This window comes from Centropristis striata, chromosome 10, assembly GCF_030273125.1.
Source record: "Centropristis striata isolate RG_2023a ecotype Rhode Island chromosome 10, C.striata_1.0, whole genome shotgun sequence".
Lineage (NCBI taxonomy): Eukaryota > Metazoa > Chordata > Actinopteri > Perciformes > Serranidae > Centropristis > Centropristis striata.
Window position 1 is genome coordinate 37,724,649 of NC_081526.1, and position 26,876 is coordinate 37,751,524.

A 26,876-nucleotide genomic window follows, 5' to 3' on the forward strand; every position below is an offset into this window, starting at 1 on the left:
TTGTGTCTTTTTTTTTGGTCATTTTGTGTCTTTTTTTGGTAATTTTGTGTCTTTTTGGGGTCATTTTGTGTCTTTTCTGGGTGATCTGAACTGTGCGTGTGAGATTGTGTTCAGTGTGCGGGGGTCACGGACAACATGCATGTTAAATTGGGGGTCGCCACTCAAAAAGGTTGAGAACTACTGCTCTAAGAGGCAGAAAAGGTATCATGGACCCACACCTGTGGAAGGATATTTTTCTTGTTTGTTGGTGCAGTTGTTAGCTCCTGCTCCTCCTTATTGTCCGCAACACAAAGAAGCACTCACATTACCAACTATCAGTGTGAGATGCTGTGTGTGTGTGTGTGTGTGTGTGTGTGTGTGTGTGGCAGATGGGACACATGTGTGGTCTGTGGTGGCAGGCTGGCTGGAGCCTGAGGTTTGGTGTAGGGGGGTCTGAAGACAGAGACACACATATTAACACACACACACACAGCATCTCACACACACACACACATACGCACACACACACACAGACACACAGACACACACCTCATTTCCCATTAATAAATCACCGTGTTTCTCCATCTCCCGAGGTGGGTGGGGGCGTTAAACTTTATTTTTAGTCTTTGCTGAGTGTGAGAGGAGCAGAGGAATGTGTTAATAGTGCCACCAAAGCTTCCTCCCAGTCTCACCATCATAGCTGTGAACGGGAAGAAGAGAGGGGAGGAGGAGTCGGAGGAGGAGGAGTCGGAGGTGGGCGGAGCTGCAGAACAACAGCGTAGGATTCGTGTTGAGATACTAAATGGGAAGTTTGAGCCTGTTTTTGATTTATGGCATATGGTATATGCTATATGTGGGATATAATGGCTTTGCATTGGGGGGAGCTGGTGGTTAGACGGACTTGCTTTCAACTGGAGGATCAAGCTACAGTGTGTTTGATCAGACAGTGAACTGAGTGGCTGACCTTTGACCTCTTTATAGTGCAGTCAGTTAGCAGTAGGACAATCACACACTTTCTGTTGTTGTTGTTGTTATCAATCTGCAGCTGGAGCCTGCAGACAGTTAGCTTAGTTTACGACATAAACATGTTGCATCTCTTTTCTGAAGTTCCTCAAAAATGGCAAAGCAGCAATGAGATTTACTAAACATTGCCCCCTCATTGTCAATTTAGTTGCTTTTCTGGAGCTTTTTATCGCATCATATTCATCAGCAGATACAGTTTGCCAGGTCGACTTCCTTTTTGTTTGCTTAAAAATTCCTCTTCTGATAAAGATCATACATCAAATATAACTCAGGATATAAACTTTAATTTAAACAACTTAATTTGATCCCTAAAATTGGAGTTCGGTGAGCTAACAAAACAGAAAATGTGTGAGGTAAGAGGGGTTTTTGTGTGTTTTATCTATACAGTGTGACAGACACACACTGGACTCTGTCCGTCTTTATTACTGTTAGAGTGTGGACGTTACAGTAATGAAAGAGGACAAGCCGTCACTGTGTTTCCTGCATTGATCTTCTTCAGCCTCTGCCTCCCTCCTCACTAACTAATGGGGCATTTCCTCCAGTGCCACACCACCCAGCAACACTGTTTACTCTTGGTTCCACTGGGGCACGCACACACACACACACACACACACACACACAACAAGATCAAACAGGCCACTATGTACTTATACCAACGGAATATAACGAGGAATTAATAATGATGGGTGAGGTCTCAGGGGATAGATGCAGTTTCATCCTTTTCCTAGTTGTAAAGTGTGTATGTAAATAATAGTCTAGACGGATTTCAGAATAAAGGCCTCCTATAAGAAGTGAGGAGCATTTATGGGTACAAGTCAGGAACCGGCCTACCTTACATATCTCAAGGGTGCTGAGTCCAAAAAAAAATGGTTCCCAAGCAAAATTTAGAGTTTTTGACCTTCTAATTTGTATCAAATGGCCACCAAATTGCCCATCTTGCTCAGTCATTGGACCATTTCCCCTTAGTTTTTTTGTAAGTAGGCAATCAAAGATGAGGAAATTAAGTTTCTGGATCTATAGTCTAGGGTCAGAGCAAGGATATAGTGGAGGCTCAGTGCCTTTTTTATGTATATATATATATATATATATATATATATATATGCAAAATACCAACTGGAACATTTAAAAGTGATATTGATTGAATATTTATGTCGGCCTTAAAAAAATGACACAAATAATGCTTAATTTCACCTTAAAAGTTGGTATTTTGCATATATATATATATATATATATATATATATATAGGGGAAATGGTCCAATGACCAACGTCCGCCATTTTGATATGCAAATGAGAAGGTCAAAAACTCAAAATTTCGCTTGGGAACCATTTTTTTGGGATTCAGCACCCTTGAAATAAGTAAAGTAGGCCGGTAGTCCTGACTTGTACCCATAAATGCTCCTCACTTTCACTTTTTGGACAATTCCATCTAGACTATAAGTACATTTCCTCAAGTACTGTACAAGTATAGTATACCGTCTGGATTTCACCAAAGGAAGACATAATAAAGTATGAGGTCCAAATTTAATGAAAAAAGTCATAATATCGTATGTTGAAAACAGATGATTGTGTCTCCTAACACAAGGGTGCAGAGTTCAAATCCAGCTTGGGGAAAGATCTAGTAATGTTATGTCGTATGTCTTCTAAATTCCATAAAAAAGACAAATTGAGACTTCAGGAAGTGACTGATCCCAGTCAGCAAATGTTCTGCCACATAGTTAACCGTAAAACAGCAAGTTTTCATTATTTTGCTTCTGGTTTTTGTACACATTTTTTTGTACAAAATGGAAAATGTGCTTTTGTAAACTGATGAAAAAGCAAAGCTGGTCTCAGTAAAACACATTTTCAGGTGACTTCACATGGTGGTGAGGTAAGAAAAGATGTTCAGCCACTACCATGCGTGTAAATATTGTGATACGAGGTGACGTGTGCAGTAAATCTGTTTTCCATCGTGAACCGGAGATGCATCTCAATTACCAGTCTGCTCCTCACCTGAGTGTCCTGTGGCAGGTGCAGGACGGTGTGCAGCCTCTCTGAGTGGTGATGTCGGGACTCCTCCTCGTACGCCAGGTCTCTGTCGGCCTGCGGCAGAGTCAGGAACCTCCGTATGGTGCACAGGTTCTCCCACAGCGTGCGGTTCTCCGGGCTCGGGTTCTCCTTCCACCGCAGCAGCTCACACAGCCAGCCCTGCAGAAGGGAATGACACACAACACATTTTAACCCTCTGACCCCCAAAAACAAGACGTTTCAGGGTGTTTTTGCTCTTTAAATATCTTGTTTTTTGATAACAACAGATCATTATTTCCATTTTGCCTCTCATACTTTATGAAAAACAAGTGTTTGTATTATTACATAGCTAACTACCTGGCTAAGTAGCTTGCTAAGCTAACTACTTAGCCAAGAAGTTAGGTAAGTATTTAGCTTAGCAAGCTACTTAGCTCAATACCAACAAGACGTTTCAGGGTGTTTTTGCTGTTTAAATATCTTGTTTTTTGATAACAACAGATCATTATTTATTTTTTTATCTGTAACCTATGACCTGTTCAAGGACTGTCCAAAAAGTTCAAATTTCAATGTTTTGGCCTGTTTTTACACTTTCTTTCTATGATTAAAATGCATCTTAAGCAAACATATGTGAGGTTGAGAGGGTAAGAGGAGGAGAAGAGGATTCTGTTCCCACTGAAAAAGTATATATTCCTTGTTTTATGAACCGTTTTATGGACCTTCTCCAGCTGTGGAGCCAAAGAATCAACACCTTTCACCTACTTGCAATGACATCGTGTGAAGAAAGGAAGAAGAAGAAGGAGGAGGAGAAGATAAAGGAGGAGTTAACGCATGAAGGACAACAACAGGCACAAACTAAAGCTAGAACTGAGTTAGGGAAAAAGGCCTTTAAATATGCTGCCTTCTGCCTGGAACATTGTGCAAAAGCAACTTTTCAAAGGAATCCTGAAGGACAGAGAAGATAGTTCTCTTGGTCAATGCAATTGTTTGTAAAACTATTTTCTGATAACGGCCGGGTTTATTCATTCATCTGTTACCAGTTTATTTATTTCATTGTTAACTGTACTCATTTCAATCTTCATATATATAGTCCGGCGGCTTAGTACCAGATTTAACAATAAAGGGGACACGCCGGACAAAAGCACCAAATTTCTTCCACATGCTCTCTATCATCATAGGTTTAAATTTTTGCATGTGGAAAAAATTTGGTGCTTTTGTCCGACGTGTCCCCTTTATTTGGCTAAGCCACCTGACTAATATTCTTGTCCCTGATCTTGTATGTACTTTAACTGATGTTGAATGTGGTGTATGAGAATTGTGGTTGATTGTTCTTAATGTATCATGGTGCTGCCTTCTTGGCCAGGTCATTCTTGTAAAAGAGATTTTAATCTCAATGAATTTTACCTGGTTAAATAAAGGATATTGATTGATTGAAACAAAGACAACACTGGGTGTGTCATTGTGTCATGTGTGTCATTTTGTTTATTTTTTGGGACATTTTGTGTCTTTTTTTGGTCATTTTGTTTATTTTTTGGGTCATTTTGTGTCTTTTTTTGATCATTTGTTGTCATTTTGTGTCTTTTTATTGTCATTTTGTGTCTTTTTTTGGTAATTTTGTTTCTTTTTTGGGTCATTTTGTGTCTTTTTGGGTCATTTTGTGTCATTTTTTGATCATTTTGTTGTCAATTTGTGTCTTTTTTGGTCATTTTGTTTATTTTTTTGGACATTTTGTGTCTTTTTTTGGTCATTTTGTTTATTTTTTGGTTCATTTTGTGTCTTTTTGGGGTCATTTTGTGTCTTTTTTTGATCATTTTGTTGTCAATTTGTGTCTTTTTTGGTCATTTTGTTTATTTTTTTTGGACATTTTGTGTCTTTTTTTTGGTCATTTCGTGTCTTTTTTTGGTAATTTTGTTTCTTTTTTGGGTCATTTTGTGTCTTTTTTGGTCATTTTGTTTCTTTTTTGGGTGATCTGAACTGTGCGTGTGAGATTGTGTTCAGTGAGCGGGGGTCACGGACAACATGCATGTTAAATTGGGGGTCGCGACTCAAAAAGGTTGAGAACTACTGATCTAAGAGGCAGAAAAGGTGTCATGGACCCACAGCTGTATCAGGATATTTTTCTTGTTTGTTGGTGCAGTTGTTAGCTCCTGCTCCAATGAATTCTACCTGGTTAAATAAGGGATATTGATGGATTGAAACAAAGACAACACTGAGTGTGTCGGGAGATAAAAATGAGCACAAGAGTTACAAAAGTTGGAAATGTGTGAAAACGAGTGAGTGTGTGAGGTTAAACGTTGGAGAGGAAGACGAGGAGGAAGGAGAGACGGAAAAGATTCAATTATATCTGCTAGACTGGTTCGGTTTGTGACACCAGCTGTTGTGTTCAACCAGCCACCTCGGGCAGCGTGCACCGCTAATAGCCTGATCATCGCTCGGCTCCTCGCTCGCTGTCCTTGTGGCCAGCTGCAGCAGATGGGTGCACTGAGCCATGACCCTCCGCCACCCCCAGACCCCCCAACCTGGGGGACCCTGCTAACTGCATGCACACACACACACACACACACACACACAGCGTATACATGATGCATACATCTCTACCTTTCTCACGCTTACACCTGCTAACTCATTGTACATGTCTGAATAGACTTTATCCTTAAATGAAGGGATTTAGCTCCCATGTGTCTGCCCTCTTTATGTGTATAAATATATATAAGATGCACGCTTTTTCCCCCTTTTAGCATGTGATCCAGGAAATATTAAGTGTTTTTAAACATCTACAAGCAGAAGAGAAGAGAAGAGAAGCTGCAGGGTGTCGCTGCAGATACTCTAAGACAGTTATTCTCAACCTTGGGGTCGTGAGATGATTTCTTGGGGTCGGCAAATCATTTTGTAAGTCAGCTCTGTCTCCACTGTGTTAAAGTGTTCATGTGTTTTAGTCTTTTTGGTCATTTAATGTCTTTTTTTGGTCATTTTGTGGTCAATTTGTGTCTTTTTTGGTCATTCTGTTTATTTTTTTTGGACATTTTGTGTCTTTTTTTTGGTCATTTCGTGTCTTTTTTTTGGTAATTTTGTTTCTTTTTTGGGTCATTTTGTGTCTTTTTGGGGTCAATTTGTGTCTTTTTTGGTCATTTTGTTTATTTTTTTGGGACATTTTGTGTCTTTTTTTTGGTCCAGTACAGAAACTTATCTAAAATATTTGTACTTTACAGTTATTGTCCCTGTTCTTTGTCAAGCTTCTTACAGTATTAAGAAAACTTCTACATAAGTCCAATGTATTATTATTATTATTGTAATGCAACAAATATTAAATATATATTCATTTTGGGATGCATGTTTTGCTGTTTGTTTTGTCTAATATTTCAAAAAGTTGTTACTGTGACTGTTCATCATGAGCGGTGGCAGATGATACAGCTCATGACTGACTGTCTACTTTGTTGCAGTGCAGTGTTTTGGCTCTGAATTCCCAAAGCTTTGTGGTTTTTCTGATATTTTCAAAGCTGTTTTGATGCAGATTTATCATGAAATGAGTATATAAATGTCTTTTCTTGCACTGGAGTTAAAAAAAATACTCCTTCAGTCTAGGGCTGGCCGATATGGCCCTAAAAGAATATCACGATATTTCAGGCTATTTTTGCGATAATGATATTCTTGACGATATTACAAAATACTATTACTATTTTTAGTCTGAATATATAAATAAAAATCTAAAATGTAGTATGAAGTGCAAATCTCAACAGTTGCCAAATACAAAAAAAATTACTCTTGACTCTTGAGTATGAGCAAGTAATAAAAAATAACCATTTAGGGGTTTCAGGGGCATATTTTAATGACATTTTGTAAAGTAGAATAAAGGTTCTTGTACGTTATTTTTAAGGCATCTTATTTTGACAGTCTTCTTGTAAGTTCTGTGGTGGATTCTGTTAATACACCGTGCTCTTATTTTGAAAGCTGCATGTGTTTAGCGACAGAGACTAAGTAGCTTTTTGTGATTAAAACAACTTTAACCACTACATCCTGAAGTAGGAACGTTGCCAATATCATGATATGCATTTTTTTTAACCATAAATAAAAAAATACCGATATTATCGTGAACGATACGATAGGGCACAGCCCTCCTTCAGTCCTACATCAACGTCCAGAGACTCGACCTTTAACGCTTCGCTCACCTGGCTCTTGTTGGCGGCCACCTTGGCGAACAGAGCCTGGGACACCTTGGCTCTCTTCATCTCCTGCTGGATTTCATCGTAGATCCCCGACGTGATGTTGACCAGCGACTCCAGCTTCAGCGGGAGGTCGGGGGCGGGGCCGGGCGGCTTCGGCTGCAAGAGAGGCATCAACATGATGAAGTAGGGCTCTAAAAGAATATCACGATATTTCAGGCTATTTTTGCGATAACGATATTCTAGGCGATATTAGGAAATACTTAAAAAGATATAGAAAATATGATTTTTTTTTTAGTCTGTATAAATAAATAAAAATCTAAAATGTAGTTTGAAGTGCAAATCTCAACAGTTGCCAAATACAAAAAAATGTACTCTTGACTCTGAATAATAATATAATTTTATATCTATAATAAAAATAACCATTTCGGGGTTCTGGGGGCATATTTTAATGAAATTTTGTAAATGAGAATAAAGGTTCTTGTATGTTTTATTTAAGGCATCTTATTTTGACAGTCTTCTTGTAAATTCTGTGGTGGATTCTCTTAACACACTGTGCTCTTATTTTGAAAGCTTCACTGACACTCAACCTTACACCACGACATCAAGAAGTAAGAACGTTGCCAACATCATGACATGCATTTTTTTTAACCATAAAAAAAATATACCGATATTATCTTTTTTTGGTAATTTTGTTTATTTTTTTTGGACATTTTGTGTCTTTTTGGGGTCAATTTGTGTCTTTTTTGGTCATTTTGTTTATTTTTTTGGGTCATTTTGTGTCTTTTTGGGGTCAATTTGTGTCTTTTTTGGTCATTTTGTTTATTTTTTTTGGACATTTTGTGTCTTTTTTTTGGTCATTTCGTGTCTTTTTTTTTGTAATTTTGTGTCTTTTTGGGGTCAATTTGTGTCTTTTTCGGTCATTTTGTTTATTTGTTTTGGACATTTTGTGTCTTTTTGGGGTCAATTTGTGTCTTTTTTTGGTCATTTTGTTTATTTTTTTTGCACATTTTGTGTCTTTTTTTGGTCATTTTGTTTATTTTTTTTGCACATTTTGTGTCTTTTTTTTGGTCATTTCGTGTCTTTTTTTGGTAATTTTGTTTCTTTTTTGGGTCATTTTGTTTCTTTTTTGGGTCATTTTGTGTCTTTTTGGGGTCATTTTGTGTCTTTTTGGGGTCAATTTGTGTCTTTTTTGGTCATTTCGTGTCTTTTTTTGGTAATTTTGTTTCTTTTTTTGGTCATTTCGTGTCTTTTTTTGGTCATTTTTTTTCTTTTTTTGGGTCATTTTGTGTCCGATATTATCGTGAACGATATGATATGGCACATGATGATGTAAAACAATATAAAAGCCTGTGAGGAATGTTTATGTGGACACAGGAGAAGAGGTTATCAGCTGGTGATGGAGAGCAGACACACTACTACCAGCATCAGCTGCACATCTGCAGCGCACGTCTCCACATGAACTCTGTTTACAGATCAAAGTCATTAAGTCCTCGTCTTTTGTCTTCTTTTGTTGTTTCTGTTTGGACCAACATGTATTGGCTCTCAGAGAACTTGTATACACAGCGTTTGAAGTCGTCCACAAGACATGTTCAGACCGGCGAGCTTACATTCCCTCAGTGTAAACCATGCTCAGATTATTTTTCGTAGACATAATAAGAATAGCAGAGCCATGAATGGGCATCGCCGACATCAGAGGGAACCTCTTATCACTGAGCTGTTATGTGCACATGGAAAGAAATGTCCAAATACTGTATAATGTCCTTTATGTTTACAATACGCTGCTCTGGTGGCTTTGAAGCTGTTTTCTCCGTTTTTTTAAAGACACAGTGCACGACGTGCTGCAGCCTCTCAGTAAGAACGAGTCAGATATGGAAGATAGAACTCACCGAGTTGGAGATCTTAGTCTTGTTCTTCCAGATGGAGGCCCAGGTATCAGGAGTGATCTGGTCCTCCAGGCCTCGCTCCCACACTTTCTATGCACACACACACACACACACACCAGACACGGCGTGTTACAATCACAGGTTTGCATCGTGATGATTACACCTGCAGACAGTTATTAAGATCACAAATATTTAACATGGTTATTTATTCACTTTATAAACATTTGAAATAATGCAAAGCTACATGTTTTTATAAAAGTACAAGTAAAATAAATGCATGATGTTTTCCCAACATATTTATGGTTGTTTTTCATAATGTGTTTTAATTTAACTTTAAATGTATCTTGTTTCTGTTTGACCTGACAATGCAACTCTGTCAAGTCTTTAAAGATGCTATATATATATATATATATATATGAATAAAGTGATTAATATATCAGATGTTTTTACCATCATTTGTCTTTTTAAAGTGAATTTCTCCAACTTTAATGTAATTAAACTAAAAAAAAACAAGTGTGTTTAAATAATTAATAAATACATTTGAAATAAATAAATAAATAAATAAATGAATAGATAAATAAATAAATAAGTTATCAATATATATATATATATATATATATATATATATATATATATATATATATATATATTGCAGTGCACTACTACAACATATGGAAACTATTCAATTATACATTTTTTTTTTTACATTACATGTCATTTAGCAGACGCTTTTGTCCAAAGCGACTTACAATAAGTGCATTCAACCTGATGGTACAAAATATATACTTAATAAATCTAAGTGAGTTGTATGAACAATGTTGCACTGCCACAACCTACTGAAAACATATATTCAACATTTGGTAAACATATATTTAACATATTCCAGTCAGTATCTCATTATTGAAAATAAACGAACTCACAGAGAGTGAGGACTAGCAGGTTCAGAGACAGCTTTTTATCTCTGAACTGAACTCCACAAGGACAATTTACTGAACAATATCTGAGGACACATTTTTAAGCACAGCACATGTAAAAAGTCTATTTTGTTTTATTTTATTTACTTATTCTATTTTCTATTTTTTTCCATGTATGTATATATATATTTTGAGTTTCTTATTTTGCACCAATGGGAGTTGCACTCCAATTTCGTTGTGTATATATACAATGACAATAAAGGCTATTCTATTCTTCTATTCTATGCAGTCCTATTACTATCCACCATGCTGACTAACCTGTGAGAGGCGGGGCGGGCCGGGGTTGGAGGAGTTGGAGGCGGGGAGTCCCACTGAGGGGTTCATGGTGCGCTCCCTCTCCTCCTGGTAGATCCGGTCTCTCTCGCTCTCCGGCAGGTTCAGGAAGTTCTGCATGGCTTTCAGGTTGACCAGCAGAGACTGAGAGGCGGTGCGAGGGTCCTCCTCCTTCCTCAGGATCTCTGACAGCAAACCCTGCACCGCAGAGACACACAGGGACATATTTACACTGGGAAGGACCCCGTGTCCCCATAAACACCAAGTCCAAACCTAATGTGCACTGAAGAGGATTAACCAGAACCATGTGGGATGATTAACTATGTGCTGTCACTGTTGTGTGTTAAGTTTTTATCATGACCGTTATTAAATATTTTCTATTATTTGCTTATTTTCACTTTTCTTGCACATTTCCCTTCATTAAAAGCATTTTCTGAGCTTTCAGTGTTGAAACATATTTCACTGTAAGTAAAAGAAAAACACTTTACTGTTGTTTTCCAATGTAAACATACATACACTGTAAAAAATTACTGTTTAATTTACGGAAAAATACCGGCAGCTCTGGTTGCCAGAACTTCACCGTAATTTTCTATTCTAAATTTAAATGTAAATATCAGCAAAAACTGTAATTTAGACTGAATATTCCCGTTATTTTTAGGGTAATTGTGTCATTTATTCACACATCATGGTATTTCTCCATACATTTTGCATGAAAATTTTATATTTTTACAGCAAAACTGCATGTTTCTTCCAGTTTATGACAGAAAAAAGTAAAAGTTTTGTGCTATTCTTTGATTTACTGTAATTAAAAGTGTCTAATACGGTGAGTTTTACTGTTATTTCTACAAACATTTTTTACAGTGTATAAAAGTCCTTCACAAAACATTATACTTTAGTAAAAGTGTAATCAGGAAAATGTAGTTTAAGTATTTAAAGTAGAAAAATGTCTCCAGTTACTGTTATAATATAATAAACTAATACTGTCAGACTATGACAGTAATGGTATTACTCATGCATTAATGCGGAACTCATTTTGAGGTATTATCTTATGTTTATTTTCTAATAATCTGCTGATTATATTCTCCATTAATTTATTCATTGTTTAATTTGTTAAAACATAGTGAATTACAGCCCAAAGTGACAATTTTACACCTCCAAATAACACAAAATAAACATTTAAAGATAAAAAAAAAAAAAAGCAACTTAAAGGAGGTTTGAATAATGAATTGTTTGACATCTTTGCATGAAAAAAAATCAAAATAGTTTGACTGATGAACTAATAATTTCAGCTTCACTGTTGAGAAGTTTAATTTATAAGAAAACATCAGTAAAACACACAATAATTCAAGTAAAAATCAAGTAAAGCAGATGAATAAATGTACTTAGCAAAGCTATTTTTGGTCAAATATGAATAAAAACTGAAAACAAATAACCTCTGATAAGCAGTGTTAGAAATGTGAATGTGACACACACACACACACACACACACACACACACAAATGCAAAACCATGCTAAACACACCTGGCCTCTACACCAACAGGTCTGTGAGCGACCTCCCATTAAACTGGTCTAATGGGCCGTGTGGAAACCAGTTTAGCAGCCTGAATGCATCAGGTGTTTGTGCTGCTGCGAGTCTCAATGACCCAGCACGCCACCCGCCACGCTCACACTACTCCCACTACTCCCACTATTCCCACTACTCCCACTGAAAAGACCACGAATCGGCGTCCACAGAATCAGACCGACTCAACATTCTGCTGCTAGTTATTTCTATCAGATCCCTGTTTCTACTGTCTCTGCTCACCTGTGATGCTGTGGGGAACCACAACTAAATCTGTAGAAGGACGGATATTAACGGGGACCCATTCGGCTCATTGTCAGGTTTCTACTGGAACATGTTTACATGCTTTACATGACACGTTTGATCACAATGGTTCCATTTCTTTAGATATACACTACCGGTCAAAAGTTTTAGAACACCCCAATTTTTCCAGTTTTTTATTGAAATTCAAGCAGTTCAAGTCAAATGAACAGCTTGAAAGGGTACAAAGGTAAGTGGTGAACTGCCAGAGGTAAATAAAAAAAGGTAAGCTTAACCAAAACTGAAAAATAATGTACATTTCAGAATTATACAAGTAGGCCTTTTTCAGGGAACAAGAAATGGGTTAACAACTTAACTCTATGGAGTCTTGGGCTATTTTGTCCATTTTTGAATTATTTTCATGTCTTTGTAAGTCATTTTGTGTCTTTTTTTTGGTCATTTTGTGTCTTTTTTTGGTCATTTTGTGTCTTTTTTGGTCATTTTGTGTCTTTTTTTGGTCATTTTGTGACTGTTGTTGCGTCATTTTTAGTTATTTTGTGTCTTTTTTTGTCATTGGTGTCATTTATGATTCTTTTTTGTGTCTGTTTTAGTTATTTTGTGTCTTTTTTTGGTCATTTTGTGTCTTTTTTGGTCATTTTGTGTCTTTTTTTGGTCATTTTGTGTCTTTTTTTAGTCCTTTAGTCCAACATAAAAAACATTAAACTGCATAATTTCCAATTAAATTCTGGAAAAGTTGGTGTGTTCTAAAACTTTTGACCAGTAGTGTATAGCATCATCAGTGGAAGCGAACAGCAGTAATAAGATGGCAGATCGCATTGATTACCTGTACGCTTTTGAATGTATAAAGAGAACAGGATACAGTGTTTTGGAGGCGGGGCCCTGTTCATTCCTATGAAAGCTGCTCAATGGAGCATAAAGCCAAAAAAGTTAAACTTCCTGGCGAATCAGCGGATCAAGAAGGCGGAACTTCCTGGAGGAAATCGACCAGCATGTTTTGTAAACAAATGTTAGTATTTTAATGGGTTCAGGGAGAGAGTCGTGGTTCAGACTTCACGAACTGAAACCCGTTAGAATGGTGACCCTGACGTGATGGGGGGTGGAAGCTGGAGGACGTGAGTAAAAAAATATTTTTTTATATATGCTTGATCTGAAATTTAACCTGTATTTCTCTTTGGAAATAGATAACAGCCTGAATTCTTGATGATACAACTGACATCCAGACTTTGTTGACAAAAGCAGGGTACCTTAATCAAGAAAGGTGAGTACAAACCTTTTTAATAAAATCTGTGCAAATTGGCCTAATTCCAAAATTGAGTTGTTGTCAATAACATTACTTTAAATCTCATAAACCTGCACATTTTTTTTCTCGGAGATTTGCCACTTAATTCTCGTCAACTTTTTTACGATTAATTTGAGATTTTTTTCTCAAACATTTGTATTTTTTTCCTCAAAATATGAACCCCCCTCCCCTGGGTAACTTCAGGTAATATTTCAAGAAAAAAGTTGCAAATTTACTAGATTAAAGTGGCAAATCTACAAGAAAAAATTGGGGGAAAAAACAGCTTGTTTCTCCCAGATTCACCACTTTAAATCTCATAAACCTGCAACTTTTTGCCACTTTAATCTCGTAAACTTTTTTCTCAAAATATTATTTTCTGATGGTTTTTTTTACACATTCTGGCTGTATGTAATATCCTCCAATATTCTCGAGGGTTGAAATTTGGAATTTGCAAGTATTTCAATGAGTGTCCTATTAAGGGTTAATGTTAACATCCGACACCGTAACATTTTATATATATAAATGATGAGAAAAAAGAAAAAGCATAATAGGTCCCCTTTAATATCTGGACTATCTCCATCTTGTGTGTCTGCCCTCTCTCCTCCTTTCTTCTCCTGTTCCTCTGATATTTTAACCACACCTGCTACCCTTCTGGACCACAGTCTGTCCTGTTTTCCTACCTGTGTGCGGTTGAAAGCCACACGGGCGAACACGGCCTGGGAGACACTAGCTCTCTTCAGCTCGTCTCTGACCTGCTGGTAGATTTCACAGGAGACCTCGGCGGCCGAGGGGTTGCTCCCGGGATGGTCGCCGCCGGCTTTGGACGAGCCCCGAGGGATGGGCGGGTGGTTGAGGAACTGCTGGTTGAGCGCCTGCGGGTGCTGGTGGGCCAGCAGGCGGCTCACGGCGAGCTGCTGGTTGATGAGGTGGGCCATGGCGAGCTGCTGACGCACCAGCTGCGGGGAGAGCTGCGGGGACAGCAGCCCACCTGGCCCCAGCAGGGGCTGCAGGGCGGCAGGCGGCGGCGGCGGCGGAGGAGGCACCTGGCCCGAGCGGAGAGGAGGACTGTGGTGGAGCGGGCCGTGGGGGGACGGCTGCTGCTGCTGCTGGGGAGGAGGAGGCTGCTGGGGAGGCTGCGAGGGCGACTGCAGGTCTCCGGAGCCCCCCTTCAGGAGCGGACTACCGGCGCCCAGGTGACTCAGCTGAGCCAGGCTGGACAGGTGAGGCGGAGGTCGCTGACCGAGCACGCAGAAGTCGGCCATGTTGTCTCTCTCTACTGCAGAGGAGGAGATGAAGAAGAAGAGGTCAGGCACAAACCTTCTCAAGAGAGCAGATAAAGGCAAGGCAAGTTTATTTGTCTCGCACAATTCAACACAATGTAATTCAAAGTGCTTTACATAAACATTAAAAACAGGTATGTGGTTGTGTTTGTTTGTTGTTGTTTTTTGTTTGTTTGTTTTTGTTTTTTCAACTCATTTACTGTAAAAAAGGAAAGAAAATAATTTAGGGAGTAAATTCCTAGCCTTGATGGCTCCCTGATTGAATGAATGTATTCCTCCCTGTCTGTAATGTTTGTTTGATAAATTTCAATAAAAAGTTCATTACAAAAAAAAACAAAAAAAAACAAAAAACATTAAAAACAGCAAGACACAATTGAAAACAGTAAAAACAGTCAATTAAAACAGGGAAATAGAAATAAAAATATAAATAGGATAAAATAAGATACAGCAGGATAAAAAAAGAGATAAAATAATAAAAAGCACAAGTCAAACAATGTGTAGTTAAAAAGTAAGGGCAGTAGAGTAGAGCAGATAAGTGTTAAAGTTAAGATACGCTGCAGTAAACTAGAGTGTTTTTAGTCCTGATTTAAAGGAGGGGGCGTTCCCGGTGGCACGCCTGGTAGAGCGCATACCACAAAGGCCCAGTCCTCGTAAGCGGGCGGCCCGGGTTCGAATCCGGCTCGGAGCACTTTCCCACATGTCTTCCCCTCCGTCTCCCCCTTTGACTCTCAATATCTCTCCTGTCAATAAAAAGCTACAAAATGCCCCCAAAAAATAAAAAAGAGAGCAGATAAAAAGATTTATCACTCCTTACTTTTGATGTCAGCAGCGTCTCGTCCGGACCACATCTTCTCCAGATAATCTACTGCTCAACACACAGAGGACTCAGTCAGAAGAGACACGATGCTAACACACACAAACCAGTTTTTATAAAGTAAGCATGTGCACACATCAGCTGCAGGTGATATAGTCCATCCGCTCTCTAACAACACTGTCATCTTTCAAGTCACATCTCAAAACACACCTGTTTAGACTAGCCTACCCCTAATATATTCATCATTTTTAAATTACAATTTTTCTCTGTACTGTTTCAGTGTTGTTTATTATTACTGTCATTGTTGTCTTTATTGTTCTAATTTGTAATTGTTTCATTGTTGTTTATTATTACTGCCATTGCTGTTTTATTATTATTGTTTTGTTTTGTTTTTAATTGTTTATTGTAAGGTGACCTTGAGAGTCCTGAAAGGCGCCTATAAAAAAAATGCATTATTATTATTATTATTATTATTATATGATAATGAGCAGAAACATTGTTTTCAGGTTGTTGAGCGATATTTTTGCAGTCTGTAAATGTGTTTACATTCAGTCAATGAATGACCTGAAGCATAGCTACGTGTTACATGTAGAGCTTTTGTATAAAACTATAAATGTAGCTTTAGAGTTGTTAGCAGATCAGAAAATAAGTGATTTTCCTTTGAAATCTAGAGGTAAAACTGCAAGATATTTGGATGCTTAATTTTGAAGTAATGTAAAATATTATTAGCTCTATCTCACTGTCACTGCTAGTTTCACACCAATGCAGTCATCATTTTCACCTCCAGTGCCCAAGTTGCAAATGTTCTTGTGCCCATCTGTGTTGGTCCTTAAACAAGCCGTGGTCAGGCACAGAGAGGCAGCAGAAAGTGACTGAGCCATTGACCAGATAGTAAGATATATGTACTTCTAGCTCAGATGAGCTTTTTGATGGGACAGAGGACTGGAAGATGGAGGAGGCAGAAGAAAGCTTGATACTTTAATTAGCTGAGCCTGCCATTTAAACAGCAATGCACCAGGGGCAGCTGACTTTTAAAGGGAACTGGAAATGATACTTGGAGTGGTTTAATCCATGTTACACCTAAAAAAACACACATATGACTAATTAAGTGACTAAATATAACCTTTAACACCTTGTTTTGCACCCAAATAATGAACCGTTTAACCAGTAAAACTGGAGTTGGACAGGTACTAAATGTACTTGCACCATAGACTTTGTACCACTGATCAAACCAAAAAGCAAACAGGAAGTCAGTTACCTTTGGGTTAATAGTTCAACACACAAAAGGTTTAAAACTTCACAGTTAAACAGTGACAGTTAAACATCATCTTTACAATAATAATGAAATTTTAACCAGCAGCCTGTTAGCAGAGCTCAGCAGAAACACTAGAAACAGTTCTTTAACAGACACATGCACTTTAGACCATGCACTGTAAATCGTTTGAACAGGGATATACATTTTTTGTTGTAACCCAATGAATGATGTCACTATTTGCAGAAAAGTTGTAATCAGTAACTACATTTTAACTTAATCTGATCCGACCCCGGGTCCAACCTGTCTGTCATCTGGAAGAGCTTTTAACCCATTAAAGCCTGGAAGGCGGATATGTCGTTTTGTAGGATTTGCAGGTTTTTTTCCACCTATTTTCAATCTCTCGGCCAATGAAATGCATCAGAATACATGTGGGAGTGTTGCAATGCAACATGAGACTTTTCCAGAACTTTGAAATCATCACCAAAAAAAGACACAAAATGACCAATAAGGACACAAAATTACCAAATAAAAGACACAAATTATTTAAAAAAGACACAGAATTACCCAAAAAAGACACAAAATTATTAAAAAAGACACAGAATTACCCAAAAAAGACACAAAATTATTAAAAAAGACACAGAATTACCAAAAAAGACACAAAATTACCAAAAAAGACACAGAATTACCAAAAAAGACACAAAATTACCAAAAGAAGACACAAAATTACCAAAAAAGACACAGAATTACCAAAAAAGACACAAATTATTTAAAAAAGACACAGAATTACCCAAAAAGACACAAAATTATTAAAAAAGACACAGAATTACCCAAAAAAGACACAAAATTATTAAAAAAGACACAGAATTACCAAAAAAGACACAGAATTACCAAAAAAGACACAGAATTACCAAAAAAAAGACACAGAATTACCAAAAAAAGACACAAAATGATCAAAAAAGACACAAAATTACCCAAAAAAAAGACACAAAATTATCAAAAGAAGACACAAAATTACCAAAAAAGACACAAAATTATCAAAAAAGACATACAATTACTAAAAAAACTTCAGGTTTTATTTTAAAATCGCCCAAACGTTTTGCAGGCATTTTTTTTCCAGGCGTTTTAGGCCTAAATGGGTTAAAGAAGCAGGATTTGTGATTTCTGTTGAGCTCACCTTTGATTTTTTTGTACTTCTTGTACCAGCGACCGAACTCCTGACATTTGGCCGTGGAGACGTTGGCGTAATACGAACTGTTCACTATGGACGAAATCATACTCTGACAGAGAGAAAAAGAGAGAGAGAGAGATGGGGGAGAGATAATTAATAACCAACATAATATGAAATGCTTACACTCACGCAACAACCTCATGGCATGCTCACATAAACACACACACACACACACACACAATAGAAACAGACAAACATTAATCATGATTGGAAGCCACCCATGGAAACTTGAGCCAGTACAGTGCAGAGAGGGAATCTCCAGCCACACACACATATGCTTGCAATTGATGCTGGGATCAACACCCCCCCACCTCCACCAGAGCTACATTTAAACACACACACACACACACACACACATAAATCTCACACAGCAGTCATTATGAGAGCAGGATGGAGGGCGAAACATGCAGCTGGGGAGTTTGAACATGATTGAAGAGACAGAGCTTAATTTTGTGGGGTGGAGTTTGATTAAAATGTAGCAATAATCAGAACAATGCATGTAAGAATAATCCGGAAAACCGTCTCAGGGGAGCGGACTTTAGTCGTTAATCAGGACGTGAGACTGACACTTGCAGAGAACTTCAAAAACCAACTCAAAACCCACCTTTTCAAAATAGCTTACAATACCTGAACTCATAATATAATCTCTCATCTCTGTTTAGTTGATTTCCTGTCATGTTAACCCTCTATGGTACGGTGTTGCTCTCAGGCAACATCCCCATTTTTGGCCTGTCAAATTTCTACAATGCATGTTTTTGAGTGATGCGATACTTTAAAAAAGAGGGAAGAGTATAGGGAACCAATAGCAACGCTTTAATTTGTCACATGACCTCCAGGCGGCCATATTAAAACCCTATTTTGCAGACTTTTCCAAAGGAAACAGCTTTGTCATTTTGTTCCACAAAAAATCACTCAAAACGTAATTTCCTGGACCTTTTCCATCTTGAAACTAAAATATTGCTGCTCATAGGTGAGAAAACCTTCATTTTAGATAGTTTCATAAACTTAGACTGTTCAAGACAATCATTCCAATGGGTCGTTGGTTCAGGCAACATTTAGTTAAAAAATGTCCTTTTATAATGTTTCTAAATTTAAAATGTTATGTATTGTACCCTGTTGAAGCTACTGAATCTTTTACACATGTTTATGAAATAAATAATGTTAAAATACATTTTACAAACTTTCTTTTTCACTTGTGCACCGTAATGGTACAATGTTGCCTACGGCCAACAAACCCCAAAATCTTCAGATTATGTTTATTTGGTCTATTTCAAGACAAAAAAAGACTCTCCAAACATTTTTTTCATAATGCGTACCATAGAGGGTTAAGCGACTTTGAGTACCTTGAAAAGCGCTATAAAATGTAATGTATTATTATTATTATTATTATTATTAACGTCTTGAAGAGAAGACAGACAGACAGAGAGGACGCTACCTGGGACAGAGGACACTCTTTGGCCAGAGTGCTCTGGTTCATCTCCTTCAGCAGCTCTTTGAGAGCGTTCCTCACCGTCGTGTGGTTCCACTGCTCACAGGGAAGATCCTCCAACTTTGAGAAACTGTAACGAGACAAAAACACACACAGGAAGTCGGTTAAGGACTTCACATTAAACAGTGCATAATGCATAAGTGTTCAACTCTTCTTTTACCCGTCAGAGTCAGATGAGAGAGTTGGTGAAGTACAACTTCACCTTGTTTTGCACCCAGTTAATGCACAGTTTAACAAACTCCCCTGCTTTATTGTAATGTATTTGTAAATGTTCTGATTTGTTTAGATTGTATGATATGTATGATGTTCTGCATTGTTTTTTTTGTTTTTTCCATGTTGTAAGGCGACCTTGAGTGCCTTGAAAGGCGCCCTATTAAATAAAATTAATTATTATTATTCTAAAGTGGAGTTGGACACGCCCCCAAAATGCACTTGCACCTTGCACTTTAGAACGTGTGCCACAGATCAAACAAAAACAACACAAACAGGAAGTCAGTTGCACCTTTGGGTTCATAAGTCGACACACAACAGGACTACAACTTAACAATCAAACAGAGACAGTATATTCCTAAATCCTTTCAATTATTATGTTTGTTTGATTTTTTTTTTTACCTTACTTTAGCGGGGAGTTGAAATAAACAACCACAACTTTTTGTTGGTACGTTTCAGTTTTGGTACATATTAAACAGATAAGATACGGTGTGTTAAATATTAACCCTCTATGGTACGCTGTTGCCCTCAGGCAAAATACCCATTTTTGGCCTGTCAGATTTCTACAATGCATGTTTTTAAGTGATGCAATACTTTTAAAAAGAGGGAAGAGTATAGGGAACCAATAGCAATGCTTTAATTTGCCACATTACCTCCAGGCGGCCATATTGAAACCCTATATTGCAGACTTTTCTAAAGGAAACAGCTTTGCCATTTTGCACCACAAAAAAATCACTCAAAACGTAATTTCCTTTTCCATCTGAAAAAATATATTCCTACTAATAGGTGAGTTAACCTTCATTTTTTTGATAGTTTCATACACTAGAAGACATTCATTTCAATGGGTCGTTGGTTCAGTGGTGCCTTCAGGTAACATTCAGACAAGAAACCGGATTTAAAAAGTTCCTTTTATAATGTTTTTAAATTTAAAATGTTATGCATTGTACCATGTTGAAGCTACTGAATCTTTTGCATGTGTTTATTAAATAAATTATGTTAAAATTCATTTTAAAAACTTTCTTTTTCTCTTGCACCATTATGGTACACTGTTGCCTACGGGCAACAAACCCCAAAGACTTCCAAAAAAAAAAATATATATATATAAAATTTCTCCAGATTATGTTTATTTTGTCTATTTTAAGGCAGAAAACACTCCAAACACTTTTTTTCCTAACTGGCATTTTGATAGCTTCAAACAGATTCAGGCTAACTGTTTTCCTCTGTTTCCAGTCTTTATGCTAAGCTAAGCTAAGCTAACAAGCTTCATATTAACAGTAGTGACATGAGGGGTATTAATCTCCTCATCTGCCTCTTCCTTTAATCCTAAATTAAGCCCACATTAGAGCCCACTGATGGTTTAAACATCCTGTATTAACCTCGACCTCAAACCCAACAAAGACTTCCTGTCTGAACCTTCAGTATCTTCCCACAATCCTCCTGTTTTTTTTTTTTTTTCCATTTCAACCTCAAATGAATCATTTGGACTCAAGTGTGCCAAAAGCTCTCTGCCGTCACCATGGAGACGCACACACAAACACGTAAACAAACCTGGCTGGTATGCTCCAACACAATAACAATAATAAGCGTCTCATCTGGAGTTTATCTGTTTTTATCTGTCCATCAGGACTGCGATCAACTTCACTTATTCGAGGGAACTCAGAGTTCCTGGCACATGGACGGAGACAGATAAATGATAAATCCCCACAGGGGCTGTTTAGAGCTCCGATATCGATGCTTTCAGACTTTGATAGATATGATAAATTCTTCAACTGCAATCAGCTGCGATGACATCAGAGTCTGATTCAGGGGAACCACATACTTAAAAAAAAGACTTATAGTGTGCTGAAAAAGGGCTTTCCCTATGTTCCCTGGGCATGTGGCTCATTTTTTACATTTCACTCTCTGTGTCCTTGTATTTAACTGCTAATATATAAAATCTGTATGAATCTATAGCTCTTGGGAATTAGCATAATCATGGCTACAAACATGTCTTTGTGCAGAATAACACAGTTATGATGACAGAAATCATAAAAAAAGACAATAAATTATTTGATAAATTACGGAATTTATAAATGTTCTTTTTCAAGTGCCCACAAGTGTCGCAAATGTAGTAAAAACAGTTTGCTCCACAGTGTCTCTGAGGAGCAGAATTTAATGTTTTTAACAGGATCAGGTGCTTTATTTTCAGACACATTTTAAATGGCACATGTAGAATAAAGTGATTCTGACAGAAATTTCCATGATAACGCCTGTTTTCACAGTTTCTTTCTACAATGAACGTGGTGTTTTTGGCGATCCTTTAAAGAAAACATACATGTGGTCCAGTGGGTTAATAAAAACTAATATTGTAGGTGAGTATAGTACTATTGTTGCTGTTTATATTACATATATATATATTATACATTATAAAAAGTTGCAAATTTACTAGATTAAAGTGGGAAAAAGCAACTTTTTTCTCCCAGATTCACCACTTTAACACTTAATAGGGCATTCATTGAAATACTTGCAAATTCCCCCAAAAAAACATATGAAAATAATATGTTGAGGAAAAAGTACGAGATTAAAGTGGCAAATCTATGAGAAAAAAATTAGCAGATTTATGAGATTTAAAGTGGTCAATCTGGGAGAAAAAAGTTGCTTTTTCCCACTTTTTTTCTCGCAGATTTGCCACTTTAAATCTCTTAAATCTGCAACTTTTTTTCTTGTAGATTTGCCACTTTAATCTAGTAAATTTGCAACTTTTTTCTTGAAATATTACCTGAAGTTACCAAATATAGTTCTTTGCCTGATAAAGGGTTAAAGCTCATTGAAAAGTTTCCTCAGAGTGTCTTATTAGAAGGATAATGTGCAGGGAGCACAGATGCACTCTGGCATAAATCTTTTGTTTTTCACAGATATTCAGAATTTTTCACTCTGAAATCTGACAAATAAATAAAGATGTACATGTGTGTGTCCAGTGAGCGTCTGACCTCTGCAGCTGGATGCGCAGCGTCACCATGTGGTAAACCTCCATCAGCATGTCGGCCACCGTGGCTTCAGGAGCGTCTGTCAGGAAGTGGATGGGCAGCGGGTTCCAGCGGCCCACCTTGATGATGCCTGAAACACAGACAAGGAACATATCTGTCAATTTAAGTTTGTCTGCTAAGTTTTTATTAATTTTAACTTGTTATCGGAGGGGAAACAATCATGATCTGATCCAATCTGTTCAATCAGAGGTGTGGAACTCCAGTCATGTGACTTGCAGTGGCGGTTCTAGACTAATTTTACTGTGGGGGCTAAGCAGGGGCCAGTGTTTAATCTGTGGGGGCACATTAAAAAAAAACGTCAAAAATTATATTTAGGCATTCAAAACCTTTATTTTTGCTAAAAGTCTCATTTAAGTATATTTGGAAGAACTACGTTGATTGAAGCAATGAGACTCACCAACATTAACAATTATTTTTGTATGACAATGACATTTCAAATTTTTGTGCATAGTTACCTTTTTTTTATAATTTTGAAAGTGCAGTACAGTGAGAATAATCTAGCAAGATTAAGGTGTCAAATCAGACAGATTTATGAGATTTAAAGTGGTGAATCTGTGCAAAAAAAGTAGTTTTTATCCCCAATTTTGTCTCGTAAATCTGCGACAATTTTTGAGCAGATTTGCCACTTTAAATGTCTTAAATCCCCGGTTTGTATTTTTATTTTTATTCATACTTGGCCTTAATATGCCAACATAGTCAAGTTCTCCTCGTACAAGTCCTTGTGGTTCTACGACCAAACAGAGAGACATGGGGACCCCATTTAGATACCCACTGAAGTTACCAAATAAAGTTCTTCGCCTGATAAAGGGTTAAGCAAAGTGCATGTATAAAACTGTTTGATTCACAGTTTAATAGAGTATTGGATTAAAAGTTATAGTGTCTCTCTCTCTGTTGTGTTTGTTTACGCCCATTTAAATCAGTTTCTGAAGTGTTGAATATTATATACAGACAGTCTTTGGTGCATGAACATACTTCTTGTGACACTGTGTCCTGCTCTTTAATCTCACTATCACAATCCTTTTTCCAAATTAATCTCCAGTTTTCAGTTTTTGATGCAGAATGATATATAAAGAGAGTTTAGAAGTCTAAAAAAAAATGCTATTTTATTCCTCTCAAGCATAAAATATTTCTGTTCCTGGAGGTGAGTTTGTTTCTCTTCATCCAATTTTTAAAAAACTTGATCTTGTCAACTCATTAAAGGACAATTTTAAAATATTTCTAAATAAAAAATCCTATTTTATTAGTCCTAACTCATTATTTCAGTTTTATGTGCTGAGGCTGATATTATTTTTTTTTTTTCCTTTTTTTTTTTACAGTTTCTCTACAGGTAAAAACTTTTCTTTATGCACTGGTTAATTTTGCTTCATTAATGTGACATTCAGAATACACACATAGCTGTTTAATTTACACTTTGTGTCTTAAGATTCCAGCTAAATTCACCAAAAGTTTGCATTGGATAATGACTCTTTTGCATATTTAACATTTCAGAAAACTTGTAATACAAGGTATAACTGTTTTAATGTGAATAATCAACAGGGGACGTTCCATGTTCACATGTATAAGTTACATTTTTTTACCCGATATTATTGACCTTTATTGTCTTTAGAATGTATGTAATTATTTTTCTGGTGTCTGTAAAAGCTGCTAAAGTGCAGATTTCCTGCTCAAACTCCCTGCTTCTAATCCTTTCTGTATTCTGAATAATTCCTACCTGATTTATTCCTAAAACCACAGTGAAAACTGACTATTTTAAATGGCTGTTGGCAGTATTTTCAAGTTAATGAAATGATAAAGAGAGATATCCGTCTGATTTTTCCCCCTCTGTAGAAATCTGACTTTCATATGTCAACAAAGTGAAACAAGACTTTTCACAATTCTGTTCAGAAAATGTATGCAAACAAGCACAAATTTTCATAGGAAAATATACAATTTGCATATTTAACCCACGGTGACACGGGTGTTACAAACACTTTAAATCTTCTAGAATCTCCCATATTCAGCTTTATGCTTCACCTGAACTCATTAAATCTCAAAGCGACACATACTCAACACCCTGGTGTGACTGGAAACACAAATCTAAAAAAGTAGTTTAAACCCATTTAACAATTCTAATCCGTTAGAGCAGTAGTTCTCAACCTTTTTGAGTCGCGACCCCCAATTTAACATGCATGTTGTCCGCGACCCCCACTCACTGAACACAATCTCATACGCACAGTTCAGATCACCCACAAAACAAACAAAATGACCACAAAAAGACACAAAATGACTAAAAAGACACAAAATGACCAAAAAAAGGAAACAAAACGACCAAAAAAGACACAAGATGACAGAGAAAAGACACAAAATGGCGCAGAAAAGAAACAAAATGACCAAAAAAAGACACAAAATGACCAAAAAAAGACACAAAATGACCAAAAAAAGGAAACAAAATGACCAAAAAAGACACAAAATGACCAAAAAAGACACAAAATGACTAAAAAAAGACACAAAATGACCAAAAAAGGAAACAAAATGACCAAAAAAGATACAAAATGACCAAAAAAAGACACAAAATGACCAAAACCCCCCCGAAATGACCAAAAAAAGACATGAAATGACCAAAAAGACTAAAACACATTAACACATGAACACTAACACAGTGGAGACAGAGCTGACTTCAGAAATGATTTGGCGACCCCCAGAAATCATCTCGCGACCCCAATTGGGGTCCCGACCCCAAGGTTGACAATAGCTGCGTTAGAGTGTCCTTTATTGCATTTAACCCTATTAGGGTTTGTTATTTGTTTTTATTTATTATTGATTTATTATTACTTTGTTACTTAAAACAAAATCTGAAAAATAATTTGTTGTTACACTATTGCACTATTAATGTCACAATTTAAATATTTGTTGTGGAGATGCAGAGAAAAAGGCAAATTTGTGTGTCAGATAATTATCATTTTTTTGTAACCCGAACCCTAAAACAAAGACTTAAATCTAAAAAAAAAGCCTTTGAAGAAGTGAGGACTGGCAAAAATGTCCTCACTCTGGTTAAAAACGTGTTCTGGTCCTCACTATGTAGGAAATACAAGAACACACACACACACACACACACTCGGAGGGTTTTCATGGGGGCTGGCTGGAGCTGTGAAAACTAAACAAAGCTAATCACATTACTGTCCTCTAAATGAGATCCAGACGGGTCCTGAGAAGTCTCTCCCTCTGTCCCCTTGTTCCTCCCCCCACCTCCTCCCACCTCCTCTCTCCCCCGGACCCCTCTGATCTCCCTCACTCTCCTTTTCTTCTCCTCCTCTGTGTTTATATCTCAGATATATTTTTGATTCCCGTCAGGCCGAGCTGTGTTCTTAATTATCTGCTGGTTCAGGGGGAGCATCATTTAATCCACGGGGCCGACTTGGGGCCCCTCGGGGCGGGTCGGAACCAGAAGGAGCCGTAGACCACCATGACGATGTTTAAGAACCCAAACCCAAGCAGATAGAAATATTATAACATTAGTTTATTAGTTTTACTTCATCTGGGCTGCATCAAAACATTTCTTTTTCAAAATAAAAGCCTAATTTTCTTCCTATAAACAGCAGGCATGCTCATATTTATGTGGGAGAAATGTTCAAACTCTTACTTAAAGAGATAATAAGAGCATTTTTTACATATTAACTGAATATCAACACCAAAACCCACCAGGGATTTTTCTTTAAAAAAAAAATTTCAGCATTTATAACAGCCTGAAACTATAAAAAACAGAAATTACTGTTTTCGACTGTTTTCAAACAAATCTCGTGTGACGAAAGCTCAGGAAAAATATCCAAATCTAAGCATGAAAATAGTGATATTTAATCAAAATCACTTGATTCCAAATGTCTCATTTAAAAAAATGCCAAAAACAAACTGTTTGGAATAACTAAATCCTGTTAAAAACATTAAATTCTGCTCTTCAGCGACACTTTGAAGCCAGGATTGATTCTGCTGAGACGAACGGTCACATGACAAATATTCACTGAAAATCTGTTTACACAGAGCTGAGAGGAGAGGACAGGAGAGGCTGGAAACATGACAATACTCCAATATGTACAATATGTGGAGTCATTTTAGTTTTTTAAATATCTGTAAGACTTTAAGGGACTTTGATGAAAAATGTTGTATACACAAATTCATTTTTTCCAATTTTTGTTAAATAA

The 26,876-nt window shown here is 37.0% G+C and overlaps 1 protein-coding gene across 1 annotated transcript in view; it reads right to left on the reverse strand.

Annotated features, from left to right (window-relative positions):
* The window catches only part of satb2 (SATB homeobox 2), a 63,931-nt gene that overhangs the window by 13,479 nt on the left and 23,576 nt on the right, over positions 1 to 26,876 (reverse strand). The window contains exons 3-11 of the mRNA XM_059342399.1: positions 22,645 to 22,771; positions 19,412 to 19,535; positions 17,923 to 18,025; positions 15,494 to 15,544; positions 14,587 to 14,675; positions 14,080 to 14,505; positions 10,283 to 10,495; positions 7,171 to 7,323; positions 2,993 to 3,187 (exon numbers count right to left, since the gene is read on the reverse strand). Of these exons, the coding sequence (XP_059198382.1) occupies positions 2,993 to 3,187; positions 7,171 to 7,323; positions 10,283 to 10,495; positions 14,080 to 14,505; positions 14,587 to 14,675; positions 15,494 to 15,544; positions 17,923 to 18,025; positions 19,412 to 19,535; positions 22,645 to 22,771 (1,481 nt within the window). The remainder of the gene's footprint in view (positions 1 to 2,992; positions 3,188 to 7,170; positions 7,324 to 10,282; positions 10,496 to 14,079; positions 14,506 to 14,586; positions 14,676 to 15,493; positions 15,545 to 17,922; positions 18,026 to 19,411; positions 19,536 to 22,644; positions 22,772 to 26,876) is intronic.